Genomic DNA, 27,252 nt, shown 5'->3' with positions numbered 1-27,252 from the left:
CCCAAACCGCGGGAGCAGTGGACGAGCGCGCTCCGCTGCCCTCGGGGCGGGCAGGAGCGGGACAAGGGGCGCAGCTCGGCCGCCGCCGCAGCGCTTCCCGCGGCAGCCCCGGGCGCGTTGCGGTGACCCGGGAATCCAGCGGCGCTGCGGCGGCGCCCCGAGCCCGCCCGGGCCCGGGCGCTCATCTGAAGGCGGGGCACAGCCTGGCGCCCAGGTCGCGGGTCGCCGCCGTGTCCAGCTCGGCGGGGCGCAGCGCCCAGGCGGGGAGCGGCAGCGGCGGCCCCGGCGACACGGGCGGGCCCCGGGCCGGCAGCTCCGGGTAGCGGCGGGGCAGCACCAGCGCTGCCCAGGGCCCCTGCGGCCAGCCGGAGGGCACCGGGCCGGGCGGCGGGGGCCACAGAGCGGCGGGGTCCGGGCGGATCTCGGGGAGCTGCGGGGGCTCGGCGGGGTCCGGGGGGATCCCGGAGGGCGGCGGGGGCCAGGGAGCAGCGGAGCCAGAGGGGATCTCGGCGGGCGGCGGGGTCCAGAGAGTGGTGGGGAGCGAGGCCGTCCCGGAGGGCGGCGGGGCCCGGGGCGCGGCGGGGCCCGGCGGGATCCCGGAGGGCGGCGGGGGCGATGCGGGCGGGCGGCGGCAGAGGCGGCGGCGGCGGCGAAGGTAATTCCCCTCCGGGAACATGTCCTGGAAAGCGGGGTCCAGCGCCCACTCGCCGGCGCGGCCGTGGCGGCAGGGCAGCCGTCGGAAGCAGGGGTTGAGGCTGAGGTTGTGGCGGACGCTGTTCTGCCAGCGGCGGCCGGGGCCGCGGTAGAAGGGGAAGCGCTCCGCGATGTAGGCGTAGATGCCGCTCAGGGGCAGCCGCTGCCCGGGGCTGGCCCGGATGGCCATGGTGATCAGTGCCACGAACGAGTAGGGAGGCCTCTGCGGCCACCCCGCCGCGCCCGGCTCGGTGCCCGGCTCCGTGCCCACCGCCCGCGGCTCGCCGGGGTCGGTCTCGGCCATGGCCCCGCGCTCTGCTCGCCCCAGCCCCGCGGGCCCTTGTAAAGCCTCTCCCCGCCACCCTTCCACCCCCGGCCCGGCCCAGTCTGGTCAGTTCGGGGTCGCCGCCGGGTCAGGACGGGGCGGGGAGGGCGGGGGCTGCGGGCACAGGTCGGGGCAAAGCTGAGCGCTGGGCCGGGGTCGGTCCCTGCAAGCAAAGCCGGTGGAATCCCCATCGTCTCTTACCCGCGGGGTCAGCTGCACACCCGCCACGTCCAGGGCAAACACAGCCCTGTGCCCGCACCCATCGGCCCTGCAGTACCCGAGGGCGATGGAGAAGCTGCTCTGCTGCAGCATCGTGGATTCTACCAGTGTCACACCTGCGCAAGCACTGCAAGTCATTAAATCCTTCAAAATACACTTGTGTGTACAGAACTAGTAGTGAGCTGTTGCCAGTCATTTAATTAAAATACATCCTCCTTTTAAAAAATGTTGATTTGATCAGTTTATGCCCCCTGCCTCCTAATTTACATTACAAAATAAAAATATAAATTAAGGACCATACAATAATAGATAAACACTCTCAGTCATGATTTCACAAAGAAAAAGAACCACTGAAGTGCCCAATGAACACGGAAATATGGTGTGCATATAACTGGACCACTCACACTAAGGTGAAAACTTATCCGGTTTTATTTTTTAAAGAAAAATATTCCTCTTTAAACACAAAGCATGAACTAAAAACCTCCGAGGAACAGCTTCTCCTTCCTTGGAGCATGTTTAACTAAACTGTACAGTGAGAGAGCTCCCCAAAGAAGTACACACACATAACATACAGTCTTTCTTTCACAGGAAATAAGGTTTAGGACTTGAAGTTGTCCTCCTCACCCTCTCTAGATATCCATTCAATCAAAAAATACTCTGTACCTTACTCCCACCCCAGAACACAGTGATAATAATTTCTGGATGCAACATGTATAAAAAAAAAAAAAGCAAAAAGTATGGGCCAAATTTGCCCATTCTAGCCTTTTAACAAATGTCTGTGAGAGAGGTTAAGACCATTGTTATTTCCAGGAATGGTGCTTGGAAGAAAAATATAGCAGCATCCACAGGCAACAGAAGCCCTTCAGTCCAGCTGCCCTGTTACAAGGAACCCAGCCAGTTCAGCAGGGATTTTCAGATGTTCCCAGCACCCAGGAAGAGGGAGTGGGAATCAAACATTCACAGGCCTCATCTGTTGCTTGAACAAATAGCCTAAAATTCAGTGAATCTGGCCTACATATGCCAGCAATGAGTTTTTTCCCCCCGCAGTGACCAATTTAATGTCTAAGATTTTATGTAAAAAGGTATGATAAACTTCAGAAACCAGCAACTTGTTCTACCCACTTCCTCTATCCCATCAAATAGATATGTGCATAATGTTTGTCACATCTGCCTAACTCCCCAGACTGTGGGACTGGAACCAGACTCCAAAATACAAATCCTTTCTAATTCAGAACAGCAAAATCATCTAAAGTATCTGCAAGGTCTCAGAACATGCCTAACAAGCCCATAGCCAAAAAAAAAAAGTACCTGAACATTTTCAATGGAAAGTAGGAAATGGAAAAGGTCTGGAAATAAAGCTCATTTATACTCGACCTCATCATTAATTGTTGGTATTATTAATTAATGTTCAGATCTTTATCAGGGTGTAAAGATCTTTCCCACCCCATACACTCCAACAGCTTTTACAGTAGGAAAAGTATTAGAAAAATAAAATCTCCCCTCTGAACAACACTGTATGAAGATCAACATCATCAGTCACAGATATTTTCACAGGGGGACCAGATAAACTTCTGCTTCCTCCAAACCAGCTTTGTACAGAAAAGAGCAGCAAGATAGACACAGTATCTACGAGCTAGATTAAGGCCAACAATATAAAGACAAACATGGACTCAGATCTTCTGAAATGAAGAAACCTTGCAAATGTTTTTGTACATCTGCACGCACGCACACGCGCACACACACACACACACGCTCGTGTGCTCCTCAAGCAAAGGCTTCACAACCGTGAGAGCACCACGGGAGAGAGTTCTAGCACCAGAATGAAAAACTTCCCTCTTCAGTAATAAACCCCAAAGTCTCTCTATTGCTTTGGACAAGGTCACCAAACCCCCTTCCAAGAACAGTTTGAGTGAGCAGCCACAGAAGTGCAGTGACAGGTTACAGGGTTCCCGTCCTGGAACACGGGGGGGAAGAGGTGTGTGGAGATGCTGCGGCTCCTGGGTTGCTGGAGAGGAGGAGAAGGTTGGTATTGTGATCTGGTCAAGTGCGGTGGTGAAACAGCACAGGCTGGCAGGTGAAAGTGGGACGTTTGCAAACACAGAGTCACAGTGCACATCTGCTGGGTGATGAAGACAAGCAAAGCCACGGCATTTTCTGGCAGCTCGTCTCTCAGTGTAGGAGGCCTCTACGTAGGACAAGGATCCGTGAATGGGATGTCACACTCTGCACCAGAACATCATGAAACCCAGCGAGCAGAGGCTTAAAGAGAAGCTTGGCAGCTGCTCTGCCATCATCCTGCCTGTACACATGCTCGGGTGAGCATGCAGCGTCTATAAAAGGGACAAACATCTCTTTACTACAAGGTTATGTGTCCGGTTTGGCTACAAGGAACAATTCATGCAAGTTACAATAGAATTCATCAATCTGCAGCACATCCCTCTGCTGCAGTCTCTCCTGGCTCTGGGCCTTTGCCCAGGAGGTGCTGGCTGTGCAGCCCTTCCCAGCTCTCTGAGGAGGCCGAGGGAGATGCAGTCAGCAGCGACCTTTCCTCAGCCCCTCGGATCAGCACGCGTGTGTGCAGCTCGGGCCTCCCCTGCGAGGCACAGCGGGACCAGTCTTGGCCACAGGGAGGGAGGGAGCAGCAGCTGGAAGTGGGCAGCTCACACCATGCAGGGAGACTTGGAAAACACAGAGACACTCAGTTTTCCAGTGCTTGAATCAGCAGCAGCAGCAGCAAAGCCCCATTTATGCTGTCACATGCACGCTGATCAGAGTCTGGCTAGGGCTCCCATGGTCTACCAAGTGAGGCTGGGTAGGAACCCAACTAAAACGTGCAACAAAAAAAAAAAAACAAAGCGAAAGGAAGGGTGATCATCACTGCGAGGTGTGGCTCCAGGCTCAGAGCAGAGAATGGTCAGCGGCAGATACACTTTGTTCTGTGCACATGCAAGAACACAAGAGAGGAACAGCAGCGAGCTGAAAGGGAGGGAAAGACACAGTAACCACCAGTTCAGGATGCAAACACAGGGCAGTGGGGTGGGGGAGTGAAATTCGAGATAAAGGAGCCCAAAGGAAGAGACAACAGAAAAACTCTTAATAGATCCGAGTCCTGCTTCAGGAAATACACAGCTGATACACAGCAAGTCAACTCTCTTCTCACCAGGTATTTTTGACACATTGGTAAATCTTATCTCTGCACTTGGTTTTTGGGAACCAAAACATCAAGATCAGGATTTCTGTTTTTTCCCTAACCTGCACTAAATGACTCTGAGTGTTCAGCACAATATTCTAAATGGCCCCTGAATTCTAAGCAATGCTGAAGACTTACCCAAAAGCAGAAATACCCAAACTACAAACTGCATTTGAAAATCTACTACTTTCCTCGGGCTAGAAAAGAAGAATCTGTCCAGAAGGCTGAATTGTCCAGAAGCAGGTTTGGCATTTCTCACTGAGAGCACCTGGGCATTTTACTAAGTAAGAAATATTTTAAACAGTTAGCAAATCCCAACGTCAGACTGAGGTGTCAGGTTTCTGGATAGATGTATACAATCAGACAGCTCCTCACCCACCTCTGACAGAACAGATTTGTGCGATTTACAGCAAGAACAGGCTCTGCCACTCACTGCTTCAGTGAAAACTCCAGCAGAGCTGTGAGCTGAAGCCCTTTGACTGTGGTGCAAATCAAACTGAGATCCTTTCTTTTTACCCACTTCAGAGTAACACAGTTCATGCCTCCTGGGCAAAGCAAAGCATGGGCTCCCAGGTTCTGATGCAGCCAGCACAGGGTGTCTGTCTGGGGGCTGTGCAGCCCTGCAGCCACAGAGCTGGCTGGACAGGCACACACAGGGGGCTGAGAACCAGCATGGCCAGAATGGAACTGGTCAAAGTGGCCTCAGGGCCAGGTCCAGCTGGAAGCACAAGGACATCTAAGATGCAAGAACATGACAGAGCAGCCAAGGTCACCCATGTGCTTAGGCAAGCTTAAGGCAACTAAAGAAAGTTCACTGACAATTTAGAGGAGAATGCCAGAGAGAAAAGAGAAGAGGAACCACGGAGCGGAGCCTGGGGATGCTGTTACAGTAGCCAAAGCTCAGCACCAGCTACTAAGCCATCCCTCTCCTTCAGCTCATTTGTTCTAATTCTCCCCATTTTACCAGCACCATCAGCACGAGGTCTATATGTCAGAAAGAAGAGCTGGGGGTAGGTTCCTAAAAATGCAGCTCACACATTTTCAGGTGTCTCAGGTCAGTTCTTTCGAAAGAAAGTGTGTGGGCCATTGGACTGGCCTCCTGCTTTGAGCTGGAGCTGGGAATTCTGCCTGCCATCTCCAGCCACAGTCCTGGGATATGTTCTACCTGGAAGTGATGGCAGCAGCTGCCCAGGTTCCTTTTCATGACAGTTGAGTGTACAGTAGTTTTTTGATGAACAGCATGCACCGGTGGCGTGGCCTTGGCCATGAAGCCATGGTTGAGTTGTCGTTTCCTCAGGACCAGGTGGAACCAGAGAGAAAGGGAGTGTTGGCACAAGTCAGCGCAGGCTCCTGTAGACGTAGGCTGATGTGAAGACAGCATTGAGGGTCAGGCTCACGGCCAGCAGGCCCCGGAGGGCAGAGGTACCAAAGCGACCTTGGCAGAAGGGGAGAACACAGAGGGAAAAAAGGGAATTGTAGAAAGAGATGTTAAAGACCTGAGAAGTAAAAGTGAACATATGTTGTACTGTTTCTCTCTGGCCAGTGTTTCAGCACAAGCAGAAATTGCTGAAGCACTTTTCCTGACAGGAAAGACTCCATTGCTCTCTTTTAGCTCTATTTTAATCTCATCTCATGCTCTTGACACCTGCATCCTCATGCCTCTTCTTCTGTCTCAGTTTAGCACTTTGCAAGTGCTCTTCAGACAGTCCAAAGAACAGGAAAAGCTTTGTTAAGATCTTAGAATAGCAGGCAGAATGTCCATTTAGCAACTACTTATTTATTTGATTTCCAGGAAAGATCTCAGCTACGCTCACAGAAATGCTCACACGTGCTTGAAGCAGTCACCAGACTTGTACTCACCTCTCCAGCCTGCCAAATCTTCCCCTTTGGTAGTTGTGTCTACCACACAGGTAGATGAGTGTGACGAGTGATCCTCCTTTTTGACGGAATTATCACTGCAGATACTCCCCCCTTCCACAGCAGATCTCATATCTGCAAGGAGAAAAAGACAGGAAAATTCACCACCTGGGCTTCTCCTGAAGGCTCCCCATCCACTGTGGCCTGGCTGCTGCAGGGCTGTGCCTGCAAGCCAGCTCCTTCCCAGGAGCTGCCGTACCGGGCACGCCGAGGCTCTTCCTGGGGAAGGCGGGCAGCTCGGGGGCAAAGGCGTTGCTGTCGGAGTGGGTGTGCTCCTCGGAGCCGCTCGGGGTCAGCAGGGCCTCGTTCTGCGCCGGGAACAGCAGCAGCTTCTGTCCCTGCAGGTTGAGGCGGGCGGGGCTGATGAGCGGGCGGCGGAAGCGCAGCGAGCCCGAGCTGGAGGTCACCGAGCCGGCCACCGACGGCGCTGGGGACGGCATGCGGGAGGGGGCACGGCTGCCGGCCAGCAGGGAGAAGGGATCTGCAACAGAAACACCCCACGGGCAAAACCACCGCGTTACCATCCCGCTGCAACAGGCACGGTTCTCTGTAACAGTACTGCCAGGAAAAGGAACGGGAGCTGCAAATGTCCACGGTTCTCTGTAACAGTACTGCCAGGAAAAGGAACGGGAGTTGCAAATGTCCATGGTTCTCTGTAACAGTACTGCCAGGAAAAGCAATGGGATTTGCAAATGTCCACGGTTCTCTGTAACAGTACTGCCAGGAAAAGGAACGGGATTTGCAAATGTCCATGGTTCTCTGAAACAGTACTGCCAGGAAAAGGAACGGGAGCTGCAAATGTCCACGGTTCTCTGTAACAGTACTGCCAGGAAAAGGAACGGGATTTGCAAATGCCCACGGTTCTCTGTAACAGTACTGCCAGGAAAAGGAACGGGAGTTGCAAATGCCCACCAGTGTACTGAAATCCGTTATTTATTTGAGTCCCCACACTGCAAAACACAGAGAAATCCCACAAGTACTTTAGTACACTCAGGAATGACTCAGGAATCAGGAGCCTGGTGAGCTTTGTCTTTGCTCAGCTGTGCCCATCCAGGAGAGCCTGCACAATCCATTTTGCAGGTGAATGCATTGTACTGGCACGTCTCCCAGAGCTGCAGTACTGAGGAGCAGGAAAATCTGCCCGGGGTGTGACTCCCTCTGCAGCAGCACAGACAGCCCAGGAACCCGTCTGGGCCAGAAGGGCAACAGACAGGTCACGGAACAGCCAAACTAGCTGCACTTGGCTGGGAAAGCTACAAAGAGCTGCCCTGGAAGCAGCTGAAGTCTCCCGTCCAAGCAGGCTCAACTCTGCTCTAGTCAGCAAAGGGCTCCTTGTTTTGTCTGAGTGATGTCACTGTGAGCTCTCGCAGGGAGACAGTCCAACACACACGGCACCTGACTGTAACGCAGTCCCACTTCTAGCAGGGACTCTCCCTGCAGCATTTCTAGCAGCAAAACGGACATTTTCACTGGAATGCGAGCAGGGAGGAAAGAATTCAACCAGACCACGTGTTTCAACCCACTCAGTGCAAATCCTGCAAAGACTGGTGCTCTGGAAGGCCTGGAGCAGTACCTGATGTTGGACATTCCTTGGACTGGGATGACTGCGAGGCCGGCCGGCTTCCACTGAACAAGTAGCCAGAATCTAAAAGCAAAACGAAACCTTTTGAACCCAGCTGGCTCAGCTGCTGCCAAGCCCCAAACCCTAATGGTGCATACTCCTCTGTGCCACAGGAGCAGCCACCCCTCAACAGGACTGTAACGTGTGGATCCAGCCCCACTGCCCCGGGACAGCCCCTGCACTCACCTGCATCCCTCCCAGCCCATTTCCTCCTGCACCACTGCAGCCCCACTGCCCCGGGCCAGCCCCTGCACTCACCTGCCCGGGCCAGCGAGGGGATGGTGCCCAGCGAGAGCGCCCTGTTGAGACGGCCGGGAAGAGAGGACGAGGCAGTTCTGCGTGGGGACCTGAAGAGCTGCTGGTTTGTCAGGTGGAGGATACTGGGTGGTGTTGGCACAAACAGAGACGTGGCAGGTGAAGGGAAGGCTGTGCCAGGGCTGCTGGGAAAGACAGTAATGGAGTCCCCAGAGAGGTACCTGCAAAGGACACGCATGACAGACACTTAGCAATGAGAAATCCCAGCCTCTCTCGTGCTTGCAGGAACACCTGCTTTGTTACCAGGTTTGCACTAACTTTCCAGTGCAGGAGTGCTGAAGAGTTTACAGGAATGTTCCTACACTTTGGGAAAAGAACTGCTCAACCTTACTTAAATTATTGTGCACCAACCTGTCCCACAATTCAGGGTGGAAAAGTTTAGGAATGCCAGTGAAAATACTGTGGATGAGAAAATTACCCAGAGAATGCTTTAAGAAGTCCAGATGCTAAAATACAGGAATTTTGTATTATTTTTGACAATTGAATGAAAATACATGAAAGAAAGTCTAGAATACGAACCAGAATCTCTGATCCTCTGTAAGATTTTTTTTAGTTAGAAACAGGTAATAGAACTGTCAAATAAATCATGATGAAGAACTGAGTATGAAGTGCACATGTTTTTAAAAGGAGATATCTGACTTTGCAGATACAATTTAGCAGATACAATATTTGGAGGCTAAATCTCACTTGGAATGGAAACATAGATGGGAGCAGCAACATGGTTACATGGCTTTTCTTCTGTCAGAGGAAAGCCAGGAGGAAATCAGAGGGTGAAGAAAACCTTAGCCTTGCACTGTGGGGTGATTTATGCACGTGTCATTCTGTCCTGGAGATAAAAGAGGTGGTGCAGCAATATTATGCCATGCTAACTCTAGAGTGAAGATGACAATTTAAAGTATCTTATAAACTACTTATCTGCTAGCAGGAGGCAGCCATCACCAATCCTGACCAGCTTAGTGAGGCTGAACACGTGAGCCAAGCAGGGTCCTGGTGCAGGACGTGCCTCTAACAGCAGCCAGGGATGTGCTGGTCTTGCAGCCCCCGTGGCCCAACCTCTCCAGGTTCCAGAGGCCCTGCCTTTACAGGGGGTCCTGCTCTGCATCCATGGGGAGCCCTTCAGAGCACCCCCACACACACAGATGGATGTGGCCAGCTCAGCTTTGTAAGAGGAAATGAATGGGAAGGGGAATTAGAAGTGCAGCTCAGGACTGGTATGAATCATAGGAGAAAGGGTGATACCTACCCCTCACTGTGCCATGGGTGTGGGGGGCCAAACCAGAGCACCACCTGTGAGCAACATGGCTCTTTTGTCCTAACTTTGCACCTTCTGTGTCTTTGGGCTAAAGGATCCAACTTTACACACTCCTTGCTGCAGCAGAAAACAGCTTAACTGGTTTATTGGCTTTTGGAAGTCTTTCATTTAATGGGCTGGGAGATATTACAGTAATTTATCACTCATAACCACAGTCCTGGGACTGTAACTGTTTTGGATCAGTTCAACCTCACCCAGTTAGTGCAGCCAGATCCTCAGGGCAGTGAAGAATCATTTGTCTTGAACCATCCAGAAAAGGAATTTTTCTGATTAGCAAAGAGGAGCTAAGAATTTCAAGTATAGCTTATTAATGCCTTAGGACTGAATTCTGACCAAAGTGTGTCCTAAACTTTGATCTGTTCTGAACAAATCCCTGTTAAGTGTGCAAAATCCTGTTCCTGTTCTCTGCACTCTTTAGTGTTTGCCACTGCCATGTCAAGAGGGCTTGATGCTGCTAAAAGCTCTCATGGGAATGTGCTTCATCCCTCGGAATGGGCAGCTGAACTAAAACTTCTTCCAGAAGCAGATTAAAAAAAGGTGAGGAGATCAAGAGGATCATAAGGCAGGAAGCAGCCACATCACAGCCCTGGGATGGAGCACTGCAGCTGTGCGTTTGCTCCAAGCCATTTGTCACGTGGAAATAGTGGCTCTGGCAATAGTAAAAAAAGCAACATAAAAAAAAAAGAAGGAAAAAAAAAGGCTCTGGAGGCAGATAGTTTGTGGAAATAGTCAAGGCCCGGAAGCCGTTTATTTCAGAACTTGATATTGTGAACATCAAAAGTTGGGTATCTTAATTAGTGTTTACAATGATCACAATGTTACTAGACAGTCGGGCACAACTCTGCTACACAGATACTTTAAAAATAAATAAATAGATAAAGAAGGGTATTACATGGTCTGGGACTGTACACGGTCCTGAAGAAACACCTCCTGCCAGGAGAGCCTCCCCTGCTCTGTCCCAACAGCCTGCATCCACAGACACCCCCACAGTGTGTGCCTTCTTAATTCACATTTTACCAGAGATGCTGCATCATCCCTGGGGCAGAGAGAGACAAGGGAGGGCACGGGGCAGGCCAGGCTGCAGATGGACCCGCTCCTCTATCAGATAATTCAGCCCATGAAGAAAGAATGTGAGATGCAGTCACAGGCAGGCAGCTTGGGGGACGTGCCCAGCTCCATCTGCCCTGGCAGCTGGGGAGCCAAGTGTCAGCCAGGGGGTGAAATATTTCCTCTGGACTCGATGTCCCCTTGGAACTGAGCTAGCCATGTACAGCAGGCACCTCTCTCCCCAGGGTGCAGAACAGGTCCCTGTCACCCCAGAACAGGTTACTGGCTGGGAGGCAGCACACTGTGTGCCCTGACACTGCCCTGCTCTGCTGCACCTCCTCACTCAGGGCCACAGCCTGTGCCTCCTGTCAAACTCACAGAACCACGAGTGAAGAGCGGTACAGGAATAAAAAACAGGCACAAGGACAAGGGAGAGTAGTGCTAAAATGGGCACAGCTCTCAGACACATTAATATTTTGGTATGTGGCTTAGAGAGCTAGAAACTTCAGATGCCAAGAGTAAGAATTCTTGTCTCTTGCCTGATGTCCTGCTTTGGATGAAAAAGGAGGGCTGGATTAGAGCTGCCATGTCTGCACTAAGAATTTCTAGAGTACAGATGCTTGGCATCAGTTGTACCTTTCCTCCCCAGCTGGTGGCACAATGTGGGGAGGTGTGTGTGTATGCACATCCTATGCCTACACAAATCCAGACTTGCTGGCATGCCAGAAATGCTCAGGGAACCTCCTCCTGCCCGTACACCACGAGCTTTGGTCCCACATGAGGCTTTACAGGGGATGACTTCAGGACTGAGTACTGTCCCTTTCCCTAGAGAGCACTGCCATGGCTCAAAGAGCCAAGTGTCCTTGCAGGTGACAGCACACCTGGAAGGAACTGGCAGGTTGCATGTGACAGCACACAATTCACACAATTTCAACAGCATCTCTGAAAACCAAAGCAAAGCCATGTAGCACAGCTCCCTTCACCTTTTCTGGGTGCAGTCAGTCTGGAGCAATTATCTGGCTATTAATTATATTAATTTTTATAAGAGCATTAAATACTTTGTCCACATTACATCAATACATACTTCCTATAGTATCTAAGCATGATTACTAGCTTCACATAATTTCAGCGCACTTGAAAAATATTCATAAAGCCAAAATAATAAGCCACTACACCATTTTTATATTCCCACATGTTTTCACCCTTCGACACACCCAAGCTCACTGGGGCATGCAAAGCATGGAAGTAGGAAAGGAGGAGTTAAGAGAAAGGAAAGAACTGGATATAAATACAGTGTGTTTCAAATGGAAAAGGGCCACAAAGGCGTCAGTCTGCATGCACTGATGTCACTGAGGGCCTCAGGGAGAAGAGAAGCAGCAGCAGCAGAGATGCTGACTTGGTTGCTACCTCTGGGCTCTCCCTGTAGAGCCTGCAGAGTTGCTCAGAAATGTTAGCCCACATGTCCCCCTGTGCCCTGCCATGCTCAGTGGTGGCACAGGAAGGACTGAAGTGCTGGCCTGGCAGACACATGGGCACTGCTGTGCCATGCTGCAGCCATGTTCCACCAAGCAGAGCAACACAGTGTTGTCCCAAATCTTGTCCAGGGAAAGGCACTTAATGAACCCACATTGGCCCCTTTATAAATCTGGCTCTGCTGGGCAGGGTACAAGATTTTGAGCTGGCACATCAGCCATGGCCACTCAGGGCCAGAGCCAGGCACTTGGGCATGGAGCAGATTTGATTTCAAGTGACACACAAACCCACTAACAATCCCTCAGCACCTCAGCTCTGTTCTGCTGCTGTCATCCCCTGGTCCAGACACATGTTTAGTATGAAAAAACAGCACCTCGAATTAGGGGCTTTTGGGCTAAAACCCTCTAATATTGTTAAGATATTCACATGCTCTAGCCTGCATGGCGCTGAGAATCCTCGGGCAACAAAACGGCACCTGGAGACCACCATGTGTTCCTCTGTGGCCTGAAGTAAGAGCCCAGCAAAGGGAAAACAAGAAGCTCAAAGCAGTGACCAAGTGGTTCTGGAAGATTTTGTGTCAGCTGTGGTTGTTAGTTGTTACCAAGCTTTTGTTGGCTCTTATCCCACCCAGCAGAAGGAAATGTGTCACAGAAAATAGCACCTCAGCTGCACGGGACAGCACCACTGTGCACCAAAACACACATTTTCTCCTGCTGGACTCACTGTGGGGCAAGCAGTCATGCAGTTAGATGATGTACCTCAGATATCTACATCTAGATGACATATCTAACTGCTGAGTGAAAAATGCAAAGCACCTTCCCTACAGAACCTATGGCATGGCAGTGTCTGCAACAGCCTATTTGGCTTTGAAATCAGGTGTGGCAAGAACAGTCTCAGCAAAGGCAGTAGTGGTTTGACTCTGTTTTTTTCCACAGTCAACAGTAGAATACTGCTAACTTACAACTTCTCTGCAGGGCTCGTTGTCTGAGACACAACTGGGACAGACTGAATGCTACAGTTTATAAATCAGAACCCCTCTGGACAAAACCCACCCCTCTCCTCCTTTCTTCCCTTACCCCTAAAGACCCATCATCCTCCACCATCAGCAAAAGCAGGTGAGGCAAGGAGAAAGAAAGGAGGCTGTCAGCATCAGAGTCTCTAAAACACCAAAAATGCAATTGCTGCAAGTTTGGTTTTGAGGCTCTGAGGTGGTTGTTGTTTTTAGAAGCAGCAGCACAGACATGCTGAGGCACCCAGAAGTGGGGAAAATAAGCTGACACCTGAGCAAAAACAAAAGCTTCTTTGGCATTAAATGAACCCCACTTCAATATGTACTTTGTTCTGTTTCACCTTTGAAATTTTCCCAATTACGAGCACAAAAGTTCTTCAATTGTAAGTTGTGAACAAAGCACCACAGAGATCAGCTGTACAGCTTGGCCACAAAACAAAGCTTCCCGATGTTCTGACATATAAATTAGTGCAACTAGGAAATATACTTCATTTGTATTAATCTGCATAAAGTGAAGACAAACAGATATCGCTTGCAGTTAACATATCTCCCACATTAAAGGACTTTAAACTCAGTATAGATTTGCACTTGCTGTGCAAACAGAGCTAAAACATTCCTTAACAGGATTATTTAGGCTTCACAGTGTAAATCCTCTCCTTCCCACAGTTCTAGCAACTGCCTGTTCCCAACATTTAGCGTGCATCCTCCCCATCCCATCCCAGCACTGCACAGGGAAAAAGATAACAAGAGAAAAGAACAGGCATGGTAAACCAATATAACATTTTAGAGCAAAACGTCACAAAAGGTGCCTGACCCCAGGGAGTGTGAGGATGAGTCAAGTTTAAACAGAAAGAAAAAACCAAAGTGCTCCTAAAAAGGGAGGAAAACAGATACTTAGAAGAGATAGGAGACGATAGGAAACGGGACACAGTGAAGCTTAACAGCCTTGGCTTTCTGCTCCTGAAAATAAAACATCTCAAGAGGCTGCCAGCCATCTTTAGAAGCTGCCACTGAGAGTTTCCTTACTACTGGGCAAGAGAATTTGGACAGATACCTTTCATTCTTATTAATAAAAGGACACTGCTGACAGAAATCAGGCATGACATTACCATGACCATTCCCACCGAGTTTGTCAGCTTCTCATAACCCTCCTTTGAGCCTTCTCAGTATATCCTTCAAATATGAGATTCCTCCCATTCCTTGGACACATCTCACAGGAGAACAGCAAGAGGAACTTTCAATCCAAATTGTACAGGTAAGTGCAGAAGACAATCACAGATAAAAGTATTTTCTTACATGTGCTTTATGAGGAGAATTTGGAAGTCCTGAAGCAGGAAGAAGGGAGGAATTAAAAAAAAAAGTCCAGATGCCTTATTTCACCTAATGGCCAGAATAGCTCAAGGTTTCCCATGCCTGTGAGCTGGAAGACAAACGTGTTGGGTCAGGACATGGGAACGTGGAAGATGGAACCAGACTTTGCAGGGGCTGGATTCCTCTTGTGGGTAAGTAAGTAAACAACCCTCAGCATCATTCACAAGCACCAGAATGGAGCCAGGTTCTGTTAACTGCAATATCCAGCTCCAAGCTATCTGAAGGCACCAGAAAAAGATTCCAAAGAAGAGCCCAGGTGGGCAGCAGGTCTGTGTGGCCACTCCCTTGCTAAGTTACAGGCACACAGCCAGGAGCTGCACCTTCCCATGACTCAGCCTGGCTTATTGTTAACAAATTTCAGAGCTTTTGGCAGTGCTACCTTTATGCTTTCACAATGAACACCAGTTTGAGGAACAGTAAGTATGAACAGCTAGGAAACAGCTTTTGTTTCCTTTAAAAAAGCTCCTCTAATTTCACCAGCATCTGCAGCACCCAGTAGTGTCTGCATTTTTCAGCAGGAGTTGCAGATACTTCACAGTGAGAGCTCCACTCTGATTATTTTTTAGTTTATACACTGGAAGATCACCAATTAACTTACATCAGACTATTAGGGTGGTGAGTTACACTGTGCTATTCTGAACAGAAGAAAACAGCAGATGTTCTGTAAAAGTGCTATTTCCTCTTGAAAAACCAAAGTCCATATGAGAAACTCAGTGGAGTGCCTTTCAAACAACCATGCAGAATAATCAGACTGCTTATCCTAAGAGGCCCCAACAAGTAATCCTAAAAAACCCAAACCGCTCTAAGTTCCTTCCTCTCCACACAGTAATACCCAGCCACCACAGCTTTCAGCAGAGGAGTGCCAGGCACTCAACTCCAAGTCACAGTTTCCAGACCCTTTTTTCAGCAGTATTAGCACAATGCCAGACTGCAAAAAGAACCCCTGCAAGTAACCCAAAAAATCCATCTCTGTTGCCATGCAGTCCCACAGCAGAACTCCCACCCCTTCCTACAGCACACCCTTCCAATCTGTGTTCTCAGCAATGAACACTGACTGAGTAGTGGTGTACAATGAAAGCTGACCAGATATCACAGCATGAGCCTGTCAGTCCCATACTTCTCTCTCTAAGGCTATAGGAGTGGAGGAACAAAGGCATTTTTATCCAGCTGTGCTTATACACAGATGTTGCTTGGGGAGCAGGTGGGTAAAAAAACCCAAAGAAAACTGGCATTGAAAGCAACAACCACTGGCAGATCTGAAAATTTAACCTCAAACAGCTGAATACTTTCGGGTATTAAGACACCCTGAGCTACATGACTTTTTAAAGCACCTTTTTGAATAAATTACTGAAGTTTCAGTCAAAAGCACTTAAGGACACTTCTCCATTTGAAACAGGAGCCAGGAGAAGGGCAGAGCGAGAGGGTGCAGGTGAGTGATGCTACACAGGCAAGAAGGCAAGAAGAACCAGGTCATGGGCTCTGTGTGGTCCCTCCTCGTGTGCCTGGGCACCACAGCACCTGTTAACGAGGACTCCAAATCCAGAGGCAAGTTCCCATCAGTTCCACATTAAAATGACCAGCACCATTAGGAAAGTGAAGGTGGCCCAGGCCCCATGGTGATCAGGGCAGAGGGTTCCTCTGTGAGTGGCTAAGGATGGAGAGGCAGTGAGAAGAACCAGGAGGACAGGAGGAGCCAGAATCTCTTTGGCTGGAGGAGCAGAACGGGGAGGAGGCTGCATCTATGGAGCAGTTTGTGAGGCAGCTGCTGGAAGAACTGACTCTGGGGAACTGGATATTTGTACTGCTGACGTAGGATGCAGGAGGAAGGGAGAATGGAGGCAGCACGAGTAGCTTCCATGGCTAGCAGTGGAAATGCTAGCACAGTGGTAAGCAAGGATGGGGAAAAATTATATATATATATACATATATATATATACATGCATATATAAATATATATATTTTTAAAAAAAGGAAGAAGAGATCTTCACTGCTTATCTAATTTTAAAAAAGAGACACAGAAGAAGGGAAAATAACAAAAGGAGAGAGAAGCACCAGTCGCAAAGAGTTCACAAGGCTTTTTTCCTCCTTCCCCCAGCGTCACTGCTCTGGCTCTGACCTTCGGGGCCGGAATCTCCGCTGGCCCGTTGACTTCCGCGTGGCCACGGCTGCGGTGAAGCCCACCAGGCAGCACAGGGACGTGGTGCCAAACTTGGCCGTGTCCAGCCAGCTGGGCGTGTCTGTCTTCAGGTACCGCTCGGCCAAATGCAGGCTCATCACTCCGAACCACAGGACTGAGGCAAACGCATCGATTCGCCGGAGCCTGCCACGGGACAAGAAACCAGACAAGGCTTCAAACACCACGGAACCACCTTGGGCCTGGGCAAGGGCAGGGAAGGCGGGGAGGGTACCCAGACTGAGCAGGCTCTGCACTGCCTCTGACTACAGCACATGGTGTGCAGCCCTGCCTGCTGCTGGGCAAGTGTCTGAGCAGATCAGTTCCTTTTTCTGCCAGAGCTGCACAGGCAGCTCTTCATTCACAGCAATTCAAGCTTAAGCGCAATGAACCAAGGCATGCAGTACCACATGTGCCATTCTGGAATGTGTTTACCCCTGGATCACCGAGGCAACACAGGACTAGAGAGCTGCCACTAAAGCAGTTTGAGCGAGACAGAAGCCCAGCACACCCACCTGATGCGCCCAGCCAGGAACATGGCCAGCAGGCAGGTGAAGAGCCCCAGCACTGCCACTGCCATCTGGTGATTCTTGCCGTAGGCCCACGCCGCGCTCAGGTTCTCCAGCAGGCGCTCCGGGAGCAGGCGGAGCAGCTCCCGCCAGCCCTGCTCCGAGCTGCCACTGCCACTGTCACTGCGGGGGCTCGCGCCAGTCCTGTTCCGCACGGACGCGGGGCCAGAGGGGACAGGAGCAGGGACAGCTGTGCTGAGGGAGAAGGGGTCGCCTGACCCGTACAAGGCCATCAGAACCAGGAACGCGCAGCTGAGGAAGGCCAGGAACCGCAGAAGTACCACCTGAGCTGGCGTGGTGATGGACGTGGAAGAGGAGGATGAACACAAATTCTGCAGAGGAAGGGAGAAACACCTTGTCAGAAGCTGAATGAACTGCAGCAAGGTTTTGAAACGGTGCTGTATGAAACACTTCCAGACTGTATGGTTTACTGGACTGCTCTGCTCAAGTCCTTCTAAGTCTCTGTACTGGGCTGACACCACATGGGATTATTGTAGACTAGCAAGGAGCAACTGCAGAAACATGAGCAGATGCCAAGGTCAGGCAGGGCAGTGAAACAAGGAGAAGGTCATAATTCAATTCCCATTTTTCTTTTTTTTTTTCTTTTTTCCCCTTGTGCTCTGTAATTTCCTGCACTGCACTCATAAATTGGCTTCCCTACCTCCCTTTCTCTGCCTGTCCCATTATTTTCCTTCCACTCTATTATTACATTAGACTTACCTTCTGGCAACTGTGCTGAATGACACCAGCAAGAGGAAAGCCTCAAACTAACATTACAAGCATCTATGGCAACTCTCCTGTGCTCTTCTAAACTGCTGCCACGCACCCAAGCTCCCAGGGCTAGAGCCCTGGGCTGCTGCCTCCCTTTCCCAGCTGCAGCTGCAGGTGCAGTGGCGGAGCTGTGTCCCTGCCCCTGCACTCCCTGACGTGTCCCCACGTACCTGGGTGTAGCTCTTGTCCGTCTCCCGGCGCCTGAAGTGGTGGCTGAGCAGCAGCGCCCGCAGCTGCCGGTTCTGGTGCTTTATGTAGTACTCCACAGCAGCCTGGCAAGGGCGGCACAGCTTGTAGGTCTGCTCCAGGTGGTGCTTGTACACCTCAATCTCCTCATCGTACTTGCCCTGGAGAGACAAGAGCGGGGGAGAAGTAGGTGAGAAGTGCAGGTGCCTCACCAGCTGTTGTGTTTGCTATTGACAGGCGGGCAAAGCGTCAGCCCAGTCTCACAGGGACAGCTCCCTGAACCAAGCTGCAGGCCAGGCATACAGCCAGCCTCACACGGAGCTGGCCCAGCCTCCATGTCCCAGAAGGGATGGCAAAGAGCCTTGGAGAAGGCTGCTGTGGCCCAGCATCAGGATGTTGAATTTCCGTGCCCAATTTTGCTGTCTTTGTTGAGAACTTATGAATTCCACATAGGTGAGACGAGTGACTAGAATTGCTCTTCTAGTGCAATTGTGTCTAGATTCTGACACAAAATCCCTGTGGCTCCTTCACTCCGGGCTCATCCCTCCCTGGAACAGCCAGCCCTGCTGTCACTGACACCCTTATCCAAGCACACTGGATAACACAATCCCAGGTTTCTCAGCTGGCACAGGCACTGCAGCCCACTGAATGGTTAAAAAGGGGCCAAAGGCTGGCTGTACTTGAGCAACTGGATAGGTCTGGCAAGAGGCAGGGACTAGAAATAAAGCTGAGAAAAGGGCACCAGCCAAAAATATTATCATTAAGCACGATCAAATTTCAATCTGTTCTCCAGGAATCATTCTGATTAAACTCATTATAATTACACAAAGCAGACTGGATTAGGCAAGCCAGAGGATGGACACATCACACTACAGCACAGTCTAACCCTAAGGCTTGACCATGGTTAAAGGCCAAGGAGTGCAGCACTAAATTTTCTGCACAAAACTTTAGGGAGCCATAAAACTGTGAAGGAGAAACCCCACTATCCCATCCTCCATGCATATTAAGTAATGGCCAAGAAGTTGCTCAGCAGGAAGTCCTGTTTCTGTTACTGCAAAGTCCCTTTGCCCTCCTAAGCACAGATGCCTAACCAGGGAAATCGTGGCTGCACAGGATTCCTCTCCCACTTCACTTGCAAATGCAGAGCAGTGCAGCCAGGTCCTCAGGAAAACAAAACCTATTAAGGCTTCATGTTAACTAGTGGGTTGTTGTGCCTCTCAGGCCCCATAACCTCAGCCATGGGAAGTACTGGAGTTGTAAGATGATCTCAGAAATGTCTTGGGCTCAAGCTTCAGTTTCCAGTGCTCATCTAGAACAGGGGAACATTCCAGCTTTGAAGCAGAATTAGGTAAATTTACAACACTAACCACTGAACTTCTCTGCTCTGGAGTGCCACAGAGTGCTTCTGAAGACTGTTGGAACATCATTCCACAGCACACTGAAAGACTGCTCTCTCTCCTGCTTACTAGGCTGCAGCATGGAATAAACAGAGCAGGAATAGCAGACACACAGATGGGAATGCCTTGGACAAACATTCTCCAGTGATGGCAGTCCTAAGGAACACTTACCTCCTCCCTTGGTGAGAATGAAGCCAGCTGTTTGATTTTCATGGTTTGGTGGTTGTTGCATTTCTTGCAGAGCAGAATTTGGCTGCTCACCCACTGCTGTGGTTTGGTAGGGTCACAGAAAGTCGGACTGCCCGACACAACGTGGTTGAGGTGTTCCATGTACTGGGCAGGGATGGGCTTGTTGTAGTCTCCATTCTGACAAAAAGCAGGGGGAAAAGCAAACATTCAATCATAAAATAAAAGCTAGGTTGACAGTAAGATTCCCTAAGCTCTGTCAGCAGCTCTGCATTTCATTAGCATTCACCTACGTAACAAAATAAATAAATAAATAAAGAGGCAAAATGCTTCAGATCTTGCCCCCATCTCCACTGTCCTGCACACCTATCGCAAGTAGCTGGCAGTGCTGGATTTCAGCTCAAGGCAGGCTTTGCTATTTAACAGAACACAAAACCAGAGAAGAATTGTTCCATACAGCAAAATAAGTATTCTTAAGGGATAGGTCAAGGCCACTTTTACCCTTTAAAGTAAGAGAGGAACATTTGTCTCGGTCTCTCAAGTCAGCACGCCCCAGCGCAGTGGATTCTTTCTGCAAGCTGAGGTGCTGAGCTCACGGGTGCTCAGCACAGAGCTGCCAGCTGTCCATTCACCTGCACTCAGCTGTGCCATGCTACCCGAGGCCCAGGCTCCCCAGGGCCCGTGCCAGCCTCCCGTACCTCCTGGAAGCCGTTGTACTGCTCGCAGTTGGGGCAGTCCCAGCAGTTGCGGTTCCCGTAGGGCACCACCGTGTCCTGATTGCAGAACCAGCAGTTCACCGTCACGTGCGTGGGCTTCTTCCTGGGGGCAGAACACACATCTCAGGCAGGAGCACTGAGCTCAGCTGATGGAGAGGAAAGCAATGACTTCCAAAAGTGAAATGCAGGAAAACAGCCAATCTTCCCATTCCGTGTGGTGCACCATTCTTAATGGTATGACTTGGAGGAGTCCTTTTAACAGTGAAAAGACAGAATGCTAAAGCAGAAATAAATTCTGCCTGACAATCATCCCTCTGTTCTAGTACCATGGACATGCCAGAACTTTAATAACAACCCTGTGCTTTACCCACTTCACTGTTTTTCAGGGGCATATTTGGGGGTGTGAGTCCTCTCCATAATCAGTAACGCTATTCTATGAGAAGGTGCAGTAGAATTGATGCTTAATACACAGGATTCCAGGAAAAGGAAGTCAGGATCCACAAGAGCTGCTGGTGACGGTGCTCAGAAACCCAGCAAACGGGCATCCCCTGCTTTTTTATGCACTAGAACTGAAGGGATAAAGACTAATGACCTTGATCCATGAGCCCCTTGTTTTCTAAAGCAATCCTGTTAAAACAACAGCCAATACAAACAGCTGTGACGTGGCCCCACCAAAACAGGTTGTGACAGATGTTTGAGCAGAGAACTTCAGCGGCCGAGCCCTGAGCCTGCCTGCTAGAGAAGCTCTGCATTTGTCTCAAAACTCGGCGCAATCCCCAAGAGGAGCTCCCTGGCAGGTCAAGGCACCACAGCCCAGCTGTCTGGGTTTATCAGGACCAGTCCCAGTCACACTTCCAAGGCAGGGCAGCTGCCCAGGACTCGCGATGGCAGCTATGCAGACAGATGGACCCAGCTGCCACCAGCCCAGCTCCATCAGGGAATTAATTAATCTGTGTGGCTCCACTACAGCAGCAGAGAGGGCAACAGAGCAGGGGAGCAAATAACAGTAGCCAAAGTGCGCCCAGCTCTAGGGAATGTTCTCTGCTGCTGAAACATCTGAATGCTGCAGAAGTGTTGTCTGGCACCCTGCAACCAAACAGCCAGGTGGGTCTTCTCTCTCAGCCATCACCTCTGTAGCTGGATCTCCACAATTATCATTTTTCCAACTCACATTGCCATAGACCATGCCTTGAAACTCGGTTCATAAAACATCAAACCCTCAAGCAATGTCTGAGCCTCTTGTTTAGGCACTAACAATGAGGATATGCTTGAAATGAAGCACTGAAAAGTCAGAATGTAGAGGATTCCCTGCCAGATGCTGAAAGAAAATGGCTGGAGCTACTAGGATGACAGATTCTCATCTCAAAATAGATGCAAACACCCACACCCCTCTTAAAATGAATATTCCCTGCTCAACTTTCTTCACTGCCAAGGGGGCTCAACTGATCTGAGATAAAAATATCACTGCTAAAACTAACAGGCAAAAAAAACCCCCCAAACCAACCCAGTTTAAAGCAGACAAATCTAGGTTGATAGTCTGAGTTATCCACGAGCTCCCGCTGTCCAAAAGCCAAGCACATGTCAAAACAGCCAGATGGAGGACGGACAGCAGCACCTGTTGTATTAGCCCAACCTCACTGTCACAGGTGTAAAAGCTGTGCAAATACAACACGTAGGCTTCAGCCAGCAGCACACAAACCCCGCGGCTCCTGGGCCACAGCCTGAGCTCCACCCTCTGAAGGAGGTTATTGTCCAGGCTCTGTAGAACCTGCCACAATCCCTTCCTCTGGCACCCACGGAGACAAGACACACCACCCCTCAGCCTCTAAATTCCACGACATGACAGAGGTAACAGCACTAATTTCAAGGACAACAGAAGTGGAAAGCACAGGTGAAGAAATGAATAAAGTAGTCATGCTATAAAGCAAAATCCATCAGTGCCAAACCCTACCTGAGGACTCACTAATATCAGAGACCAAACCCTCAGTGTACTCGAGGCCTTTCCATCCTTTTCCAAGCAGGATTTCATTTCTTGCTCTTGAGGCTCAGGAAGTACTACCAAGGATTAAATAGCAGCACTTCATTTGCAATATATGCAAAACAAATGGCTAAATCCTGGATTATTTAGGATAAAAGGCAACAATACTTCCTTCTGTGAACCTATAATCTGTTGCCATAGAAATAGGTGCAAAAAATCCCAAATTCCCAATCTGGTGGATGCAGAAGAACAAGGGGAGGAAAAGGTTGTTTAGGCAAGAACACGTAGGTAGGGTGCTACTTTTCTAGTAATTGGGCAGGACTGAAAAAAACAAAAACCAAGTTCTGCATTTGGAAAGACTCTCAAATACAGATTTAACTACTTTGGAGCTATATTTACCTTGACTGAATTCAGGCAGCAGCTGAGGGCAGTGAGCTAAAGCACACGCTGCTTCCAAAGTCAGATCCTGGCAGGAGACTGCCAATACAAATCGAGCCTTCACCATGGGCTCAATCCCTTGCAAACTGAAAGGCAAATCATCCCTGAGGAGTTTATAATCTACCACTGTACTAATCTGAACCAGCTCCACTGGACAGAGAACCTCCCTGCAAACTAAAACCTGAGCAACAAGAAGTGATGGAGTTACTTCAGGCACAGAGAGATTCCACTCACAGCTGATGTGCTGTGCTAACTCCCTGTGTAACCTGCACACCCAGCCAAGCTCAGGAAATATTCTCAGGCTTGGACAAACTGTTTTGCAGGTAGAAAATATTTGCTTAAGACAAAATTGAGGGCAAATACCTGCAGTAAACTCAGTTATGACATCAACACCTAAATGTCTGACATTGCTCAGATAATATGACAGCCTTTGTCATATTGCCCTTTGTGAGAAGCTGCTGGATTCCTTTATTTTGCTCATAAAAATCAGGCTGCAGCTCTGCAGGTCCCATTGACAAACACTGGTTAGCAACTAGTTTGTGTCTGTCATGTAACACAAGAAGGAACTTAGGCTCCTTCCCAGCACTCTTCCCTTCTCCTCATTTATACACATTTAAGGTCATGCTGCAGTCCATGCTTCTAATGGATTGCCAGAACAACAGTCTACCTTGGTAAGTGCTGGTAATAATAAACTGGATTTGTAAATATTTTATTTACATCTATTCTCCGCCCTCTTTAAGTCAGAAGATGAAGATGTTTACTTTTCTGTAGTCTTGAAAGAGACTCGGGTGGATGTGCAGTTCTTCGCTGGGTTACCAAGGATTAGAAGAAAAACCCAATTCTCTGTTAAAAGTATTTAAAGCAGCACTCTTCATTCGGCACAACTGGATTACAAAGCAATGATTCAAATGGCTATGCCAGCAAATCTGAATAAAAAGTGCACGGGGAAGAGAAGCTGTTTTGCACAGGTCAGTTTTGATCAAGCCACAGCTGGTGGCAGCTGGACAGACCAAGAGCTGGCACGGCACTGCTGGCACACCTGGGTTCAGAGCTCAGCTCCCTGGCAGGGAAACCCCTGGGTGGCACAGAACAGCTGCCAAACGCCAGGCTGTGCCCAGGCCCATCACCTGTCAGTAAAGGGGTCTGTCAGGGCAGACCCAACGCTAAACCCCATTTTCCAGTGCAAGGAAAACACATCACAGCTGCCCAGATTCCAGCAGGTGAGCTGTACCATAGATGCATTTACTCAGAAGTAGCAGCTAGGGACAAGATTTAGCCACAAGACCAGATTTCTAGTACAGTGATATAAGCTACAATGCAGCCTGTCCTCCCCCAAGAGCCAGACTTAGTGTCCTCTCAACCAGGAAAAAGGTGCCCAGTGCACTCAGGCAGGGACACCCAGTGGTAACCACAGGCTCTGTTGGTACCTGGACATCAAATCTTCTGTCTCCTTGATAAACAAAAAGCAAAGGCAGCATCATAGCTGTGTCTCCTATCACGTCTGTGCCCCTTATTAAGCTGTCCTCCTTGATGACTATGGAAGATTCATTGAGCCAAGGAGAATAGGAAATTCAGAAGTACCAGGATAGTACTGAGAAACACAAACATGCAGCCTCAAAGAATGATCAAGGTCACCTGAAAGAATTTACCGGCAGTCTTCAAGGACTTGGGGAAGAAATGCTTTCCGTTCCAGAGACCTTTTGATGAACTTGAGCAAAACAAACCCACTCTCCTCCCTCAAAAGGCCTGCTAGCCTCAACTGGGTCTAAGAAATCTTGCCTGCTTCACTGGGATTGCTTTAGGCCATTTGGATTTCTTGGCCACCCTAAATATGTCACAGAAAGGCCAAGTCTTGTATATGGACTAACGTCTCATTGATCACTGATACGGTTAAATAAACAGCAAATGCTTTAGAGCAAACCTTAGGCATCACACTGAGGGTGCAGGAATATGCTTCCCTTGCAAAGCATTAACTTGAAGTGAACCTTAACACAGGGAGCCCCTGGGACTGGCTTGTCTCCAAGAGAAGCTCTTAACAGACGAGCAGGCTGCAAAGTCTATTGCTGCTAGAGAGACTGAAAAGCCTTATATTCCACACATCCCTGCATTCCCTCCATGCTATGATAGATTAGAATCTGTCAAATTAAGCTTTTCTCCTTCCATGAGAGCTGAATAATGACATCTCTCCTGATGCTTTCCAAACCTGGTTTTCAATTGCCCTGAATTTGTTCTAAGGTCAGGAACGTCCTGTGCAATTAAGAAACAAGTAACCAAAGAATTTTGGTCCCTAGTCAATAATTTTGACTTGTAAAGAGTCTCCCCTAGTTCTAGCACTGTGCTAACAGCGCTGTTATTTTACAAACCTCTTCCCCAGCAATCCATCCTCCGGCCCACATCCACCAGCCAAAGGAGCAGGATCTTCTCCTCCCGTGCCTCACAGACGTCGGAAAAGAAGCAGGGGAGAGCGCGACGGGCCAGAGCCGCGTCCCCGGGCAGCGCCGGGTGTGCTCACCGCCCCCAGGATGCTCAGCCCGGCGCACAAAGCCATTCCCGGCGATAGGGAAGAGCGCTTCCAGCCGCGCTCCCTCGCACTGCTGCCGCCCGCCCCGCGGGGCCCTGCCCGCACGGCCGGGCCCGGGCCCTGCCGGGGCTCTGCGGGAGCGCCCAGCCGCTCCCACACCGGGCGGGCCCGGGCCCCGCGTGGCGCCTTCCCGCCGCCGCGGGCCGCACCCCGCCATGGCCCGGCCTCCCTCCTCCTCCTCCTCCTTCCGTCCGTCCGTCCGTCCCTCCCTCCGCCGCCCGCCGCCCGCTCCCCGGCCCTGCGCCCCGCCGGCCGTACCTCCGCGCGATGCGGTAGAGCAGCAGCCCCGCGGCCGCGGCGCAGGCGGTGACGCCCAGCCCGGCCCCGTCCATGCCGGTGCCAGCGCCGGTGCCGCGGCCGAGCCGGCGCCGGCGGTGCCGCTTTGTAGGGGCGCGGCCGCCCCCCGGCCCGCCCCTCGGCCCGCGGGGGCGGCGCGTGACTCACGGCGGGGCCGGAGTCGTGCGGCGCGGCCGCCGTGACTCAGCGCCGCAAAGGCCGGGATCGTGGCGGCGGGGGCGGCCCGGGCCCGGCGCTGCCCCGGCCCGGCGGGGGCGGCCCGGGGAGGTCGTGCCTGGCCCGGCGCTGGCCCGGCGCACACGGCGCGGACAGCGCTTCTCCTAAATTTAGCCGCGGCGCTGTGTGGGACAGCAGGGACGGGCCCGGGAATGGGCGGCCGCCGCCGCAGCGCGGCACTCGCGGGACACGGCCCAGCCCCCGGCCCGCACACACAGCCCAAAATCCCTCCCTGGGCATCGCTGCAGCTCCGGCGGCCTCGGGGCCGTGCCCAGCCCCCTCTGGGGAAGATCTGATGCCCACCTCAGCCTCCCCTGGCACGAACCGTACCCTTCCCTCGCTCTGTCGGGCAGAGATCGGTGCCTGTGCCCCCCGGAGGATGCTGCAGGCTGGCATGAGTCCCTCGGGCTCCCCGGGGTGCCCCCGGCCGCTCCTCGGCCCCTGCTCTGAGGGGAAAAGGCTTCAAACGCTGTGGGAAGCCAGGGCAGGGGAAATATCCCCGCACAAAAGAGATATCCCTGCACAAGAGAGACCACAAAAGTGTGAAATAGATCGTAGAGATCGCAGAGAGTAGTTTAGTATGTCACATGGGTAAGAAATTCAGATTTTAGGATTTTTAGCATCTTGTAGATGGATACAAGATGGAAGATACAGAGCGTTGTCTCGAGTTCCTTTCTTTTTTCTTCTTCTTGGGTTTAGGTGGTATCTTGTAATTGGGGAGAAAAATCCACACTGCGGACCTTTAGGGGTCAGTTATTAGGTTAGAAAGGGAAATAATCTAGGTGTCACTCCTTAATTAGGTAGTTTAGTTTTAGATTAGACTTAAAAAGACCTTGCGGCGCGAGTTTGTTAGCCATTTTGTACTGTTTTCATGCATGTAAGGTCTGAGTACAGACAGTGTACTGAGGTCATGATAACAATAAAACAAGAACCTAAAACCCGAAAAAGTCCTGTGCGCCTGCTTTTCCCAGCAAAGAACTGCTTCGAGAGGGTTTCCCCCTGCCAGGGGAGCCCACAAACTCACAAAATCCCTCTGCAGAGAACTGGCCCTCGGTCAGGAGCTGTCCCCTAGAAAGGAAATAACCCCATTTGTGCTCTGGTCCCCCAGCACTGGCATCTGCTGCTCTCACAGAACTGGAAACGGTTGGTAGTCTGACAATCGTGCTGTGCTTCTACGTGAAAGTAAGAGGTTAAGATCTCTCCAAAATATGAGACTGACCCAGCCTCAAATTGTGTAGCTGCTTTTGTGATT

At 50.6% G+C, this 27,252-nt stretch overlaps 2 protein-coding genes across 3 annotated transcripts; both read right to left on the bottom strand.

Moving 5' to 3' along the window:
• Positions 1–181: 181 nt before the first annotated feature.
• Positions 182–1,084, bottom strand: LOC137487171 (forkhead box protein E3-like). The gene has a single exon (XM_068212791.1). It carries the CDS (start codon positions 995–997, stop codon positions 182–184), a length of 816 nt encoding a protein of 271 aa, XP_068068892.1. The 5' UTR covers positions 998–1,084.
• Positions 1,085–4,114: 3,030 nt separating this feature from the next.
• TMEM201 (transmembrane protein 201) lies at positions 4,115–25,924 on the bottom strand. 2 transcript variants are annotated; one of them, XM_068171495.1, is made up of 11 exons: positions 25,746–25,924; positions 20,473–20,593; positions 19,760–19,954; positions 18,176–18,352; positions 17,181–17,566; positions 16,609–16,812; positions 8,224–8,441; positions 7,918–7,989; positions 6,544–6,825; positions 6,288–6,419; positions 4,115–5,862 (listed from the first exon to the last, which is right to left on the bottom strand). In XM_068171495.1, exons 1-11 carry the CDS (start codon positions 25,817–25,819, stop codon positions 5,765–5,767), a joined length of 1,959 nt encoding a protein of 652 aa, XP_068027596.1. In that variant the 5' UTR covers positions 25,820–25,924; the 3' UTR covers positions 4,115–5,764. The 2 variants fall into 2 exon arrangements, with proteins under 2 accessions (XP_068027596.1, XP_068027593.1); XM_068171492.1 differs by lacking the exon at positions 6,544–6,825 and having other exon boundaries at positions 25,746–25,918.
• Positions 25,925–27,252: the final 1,328 nt, after the last annotated feature.

Source organism: Anomalospiza imberbis, chromosome 23 (assembly GCF_031753505.1).
Source record: "Anomalospiza imberbis isolate Cuckoo-Finch-1a 21T00152 chromosome 23, ASM3175350v1, whole genome shotgun sequence".
Taxonomy (NCBI): domain Eukaryota; kingdom Metazoa; phylum Chordata; class Aves; order Passeriformes; family Viduidae; genus Anomalospiza; species Anomalospiza imberbis.
The sequence above is the reverse complement of the archived record's forward strand: the minus strand, read 5'-3'. Positions and strand labels throughout refer to the sequence as shown.

Coding starts and splice junctions, on each gene's coding strand:
- LOC137487171 (XM_068212791.1), bottom strand. CDS start 997: ATGGCCGAGACCGACCCCGGCGAGCCGCGGGCGGTGGGCACGGAGCCG.
- TMEM201 (XM_068171495.1), bottom strand. CDS start 25,819: ATGGACGGGGCCGGGCTGGGCGTCACCGCCTGCGCCGCGGCCGCGGGG. Junction 16,813..17,180: donor TTCCTGGCTGGGCGCATCAG/GTGGGTGTGCTG, acceptor GTCCCGTGGCAG/GCTCCGGCGAATCGATGCGT. Junction 5,863..6,287: donor AGATTTGGCAGGCTGGAGAG/GTGAGTACAAGT, acceptor CCTTCTGCCAAG/GTCGCTTTGGTACCTCTGCC.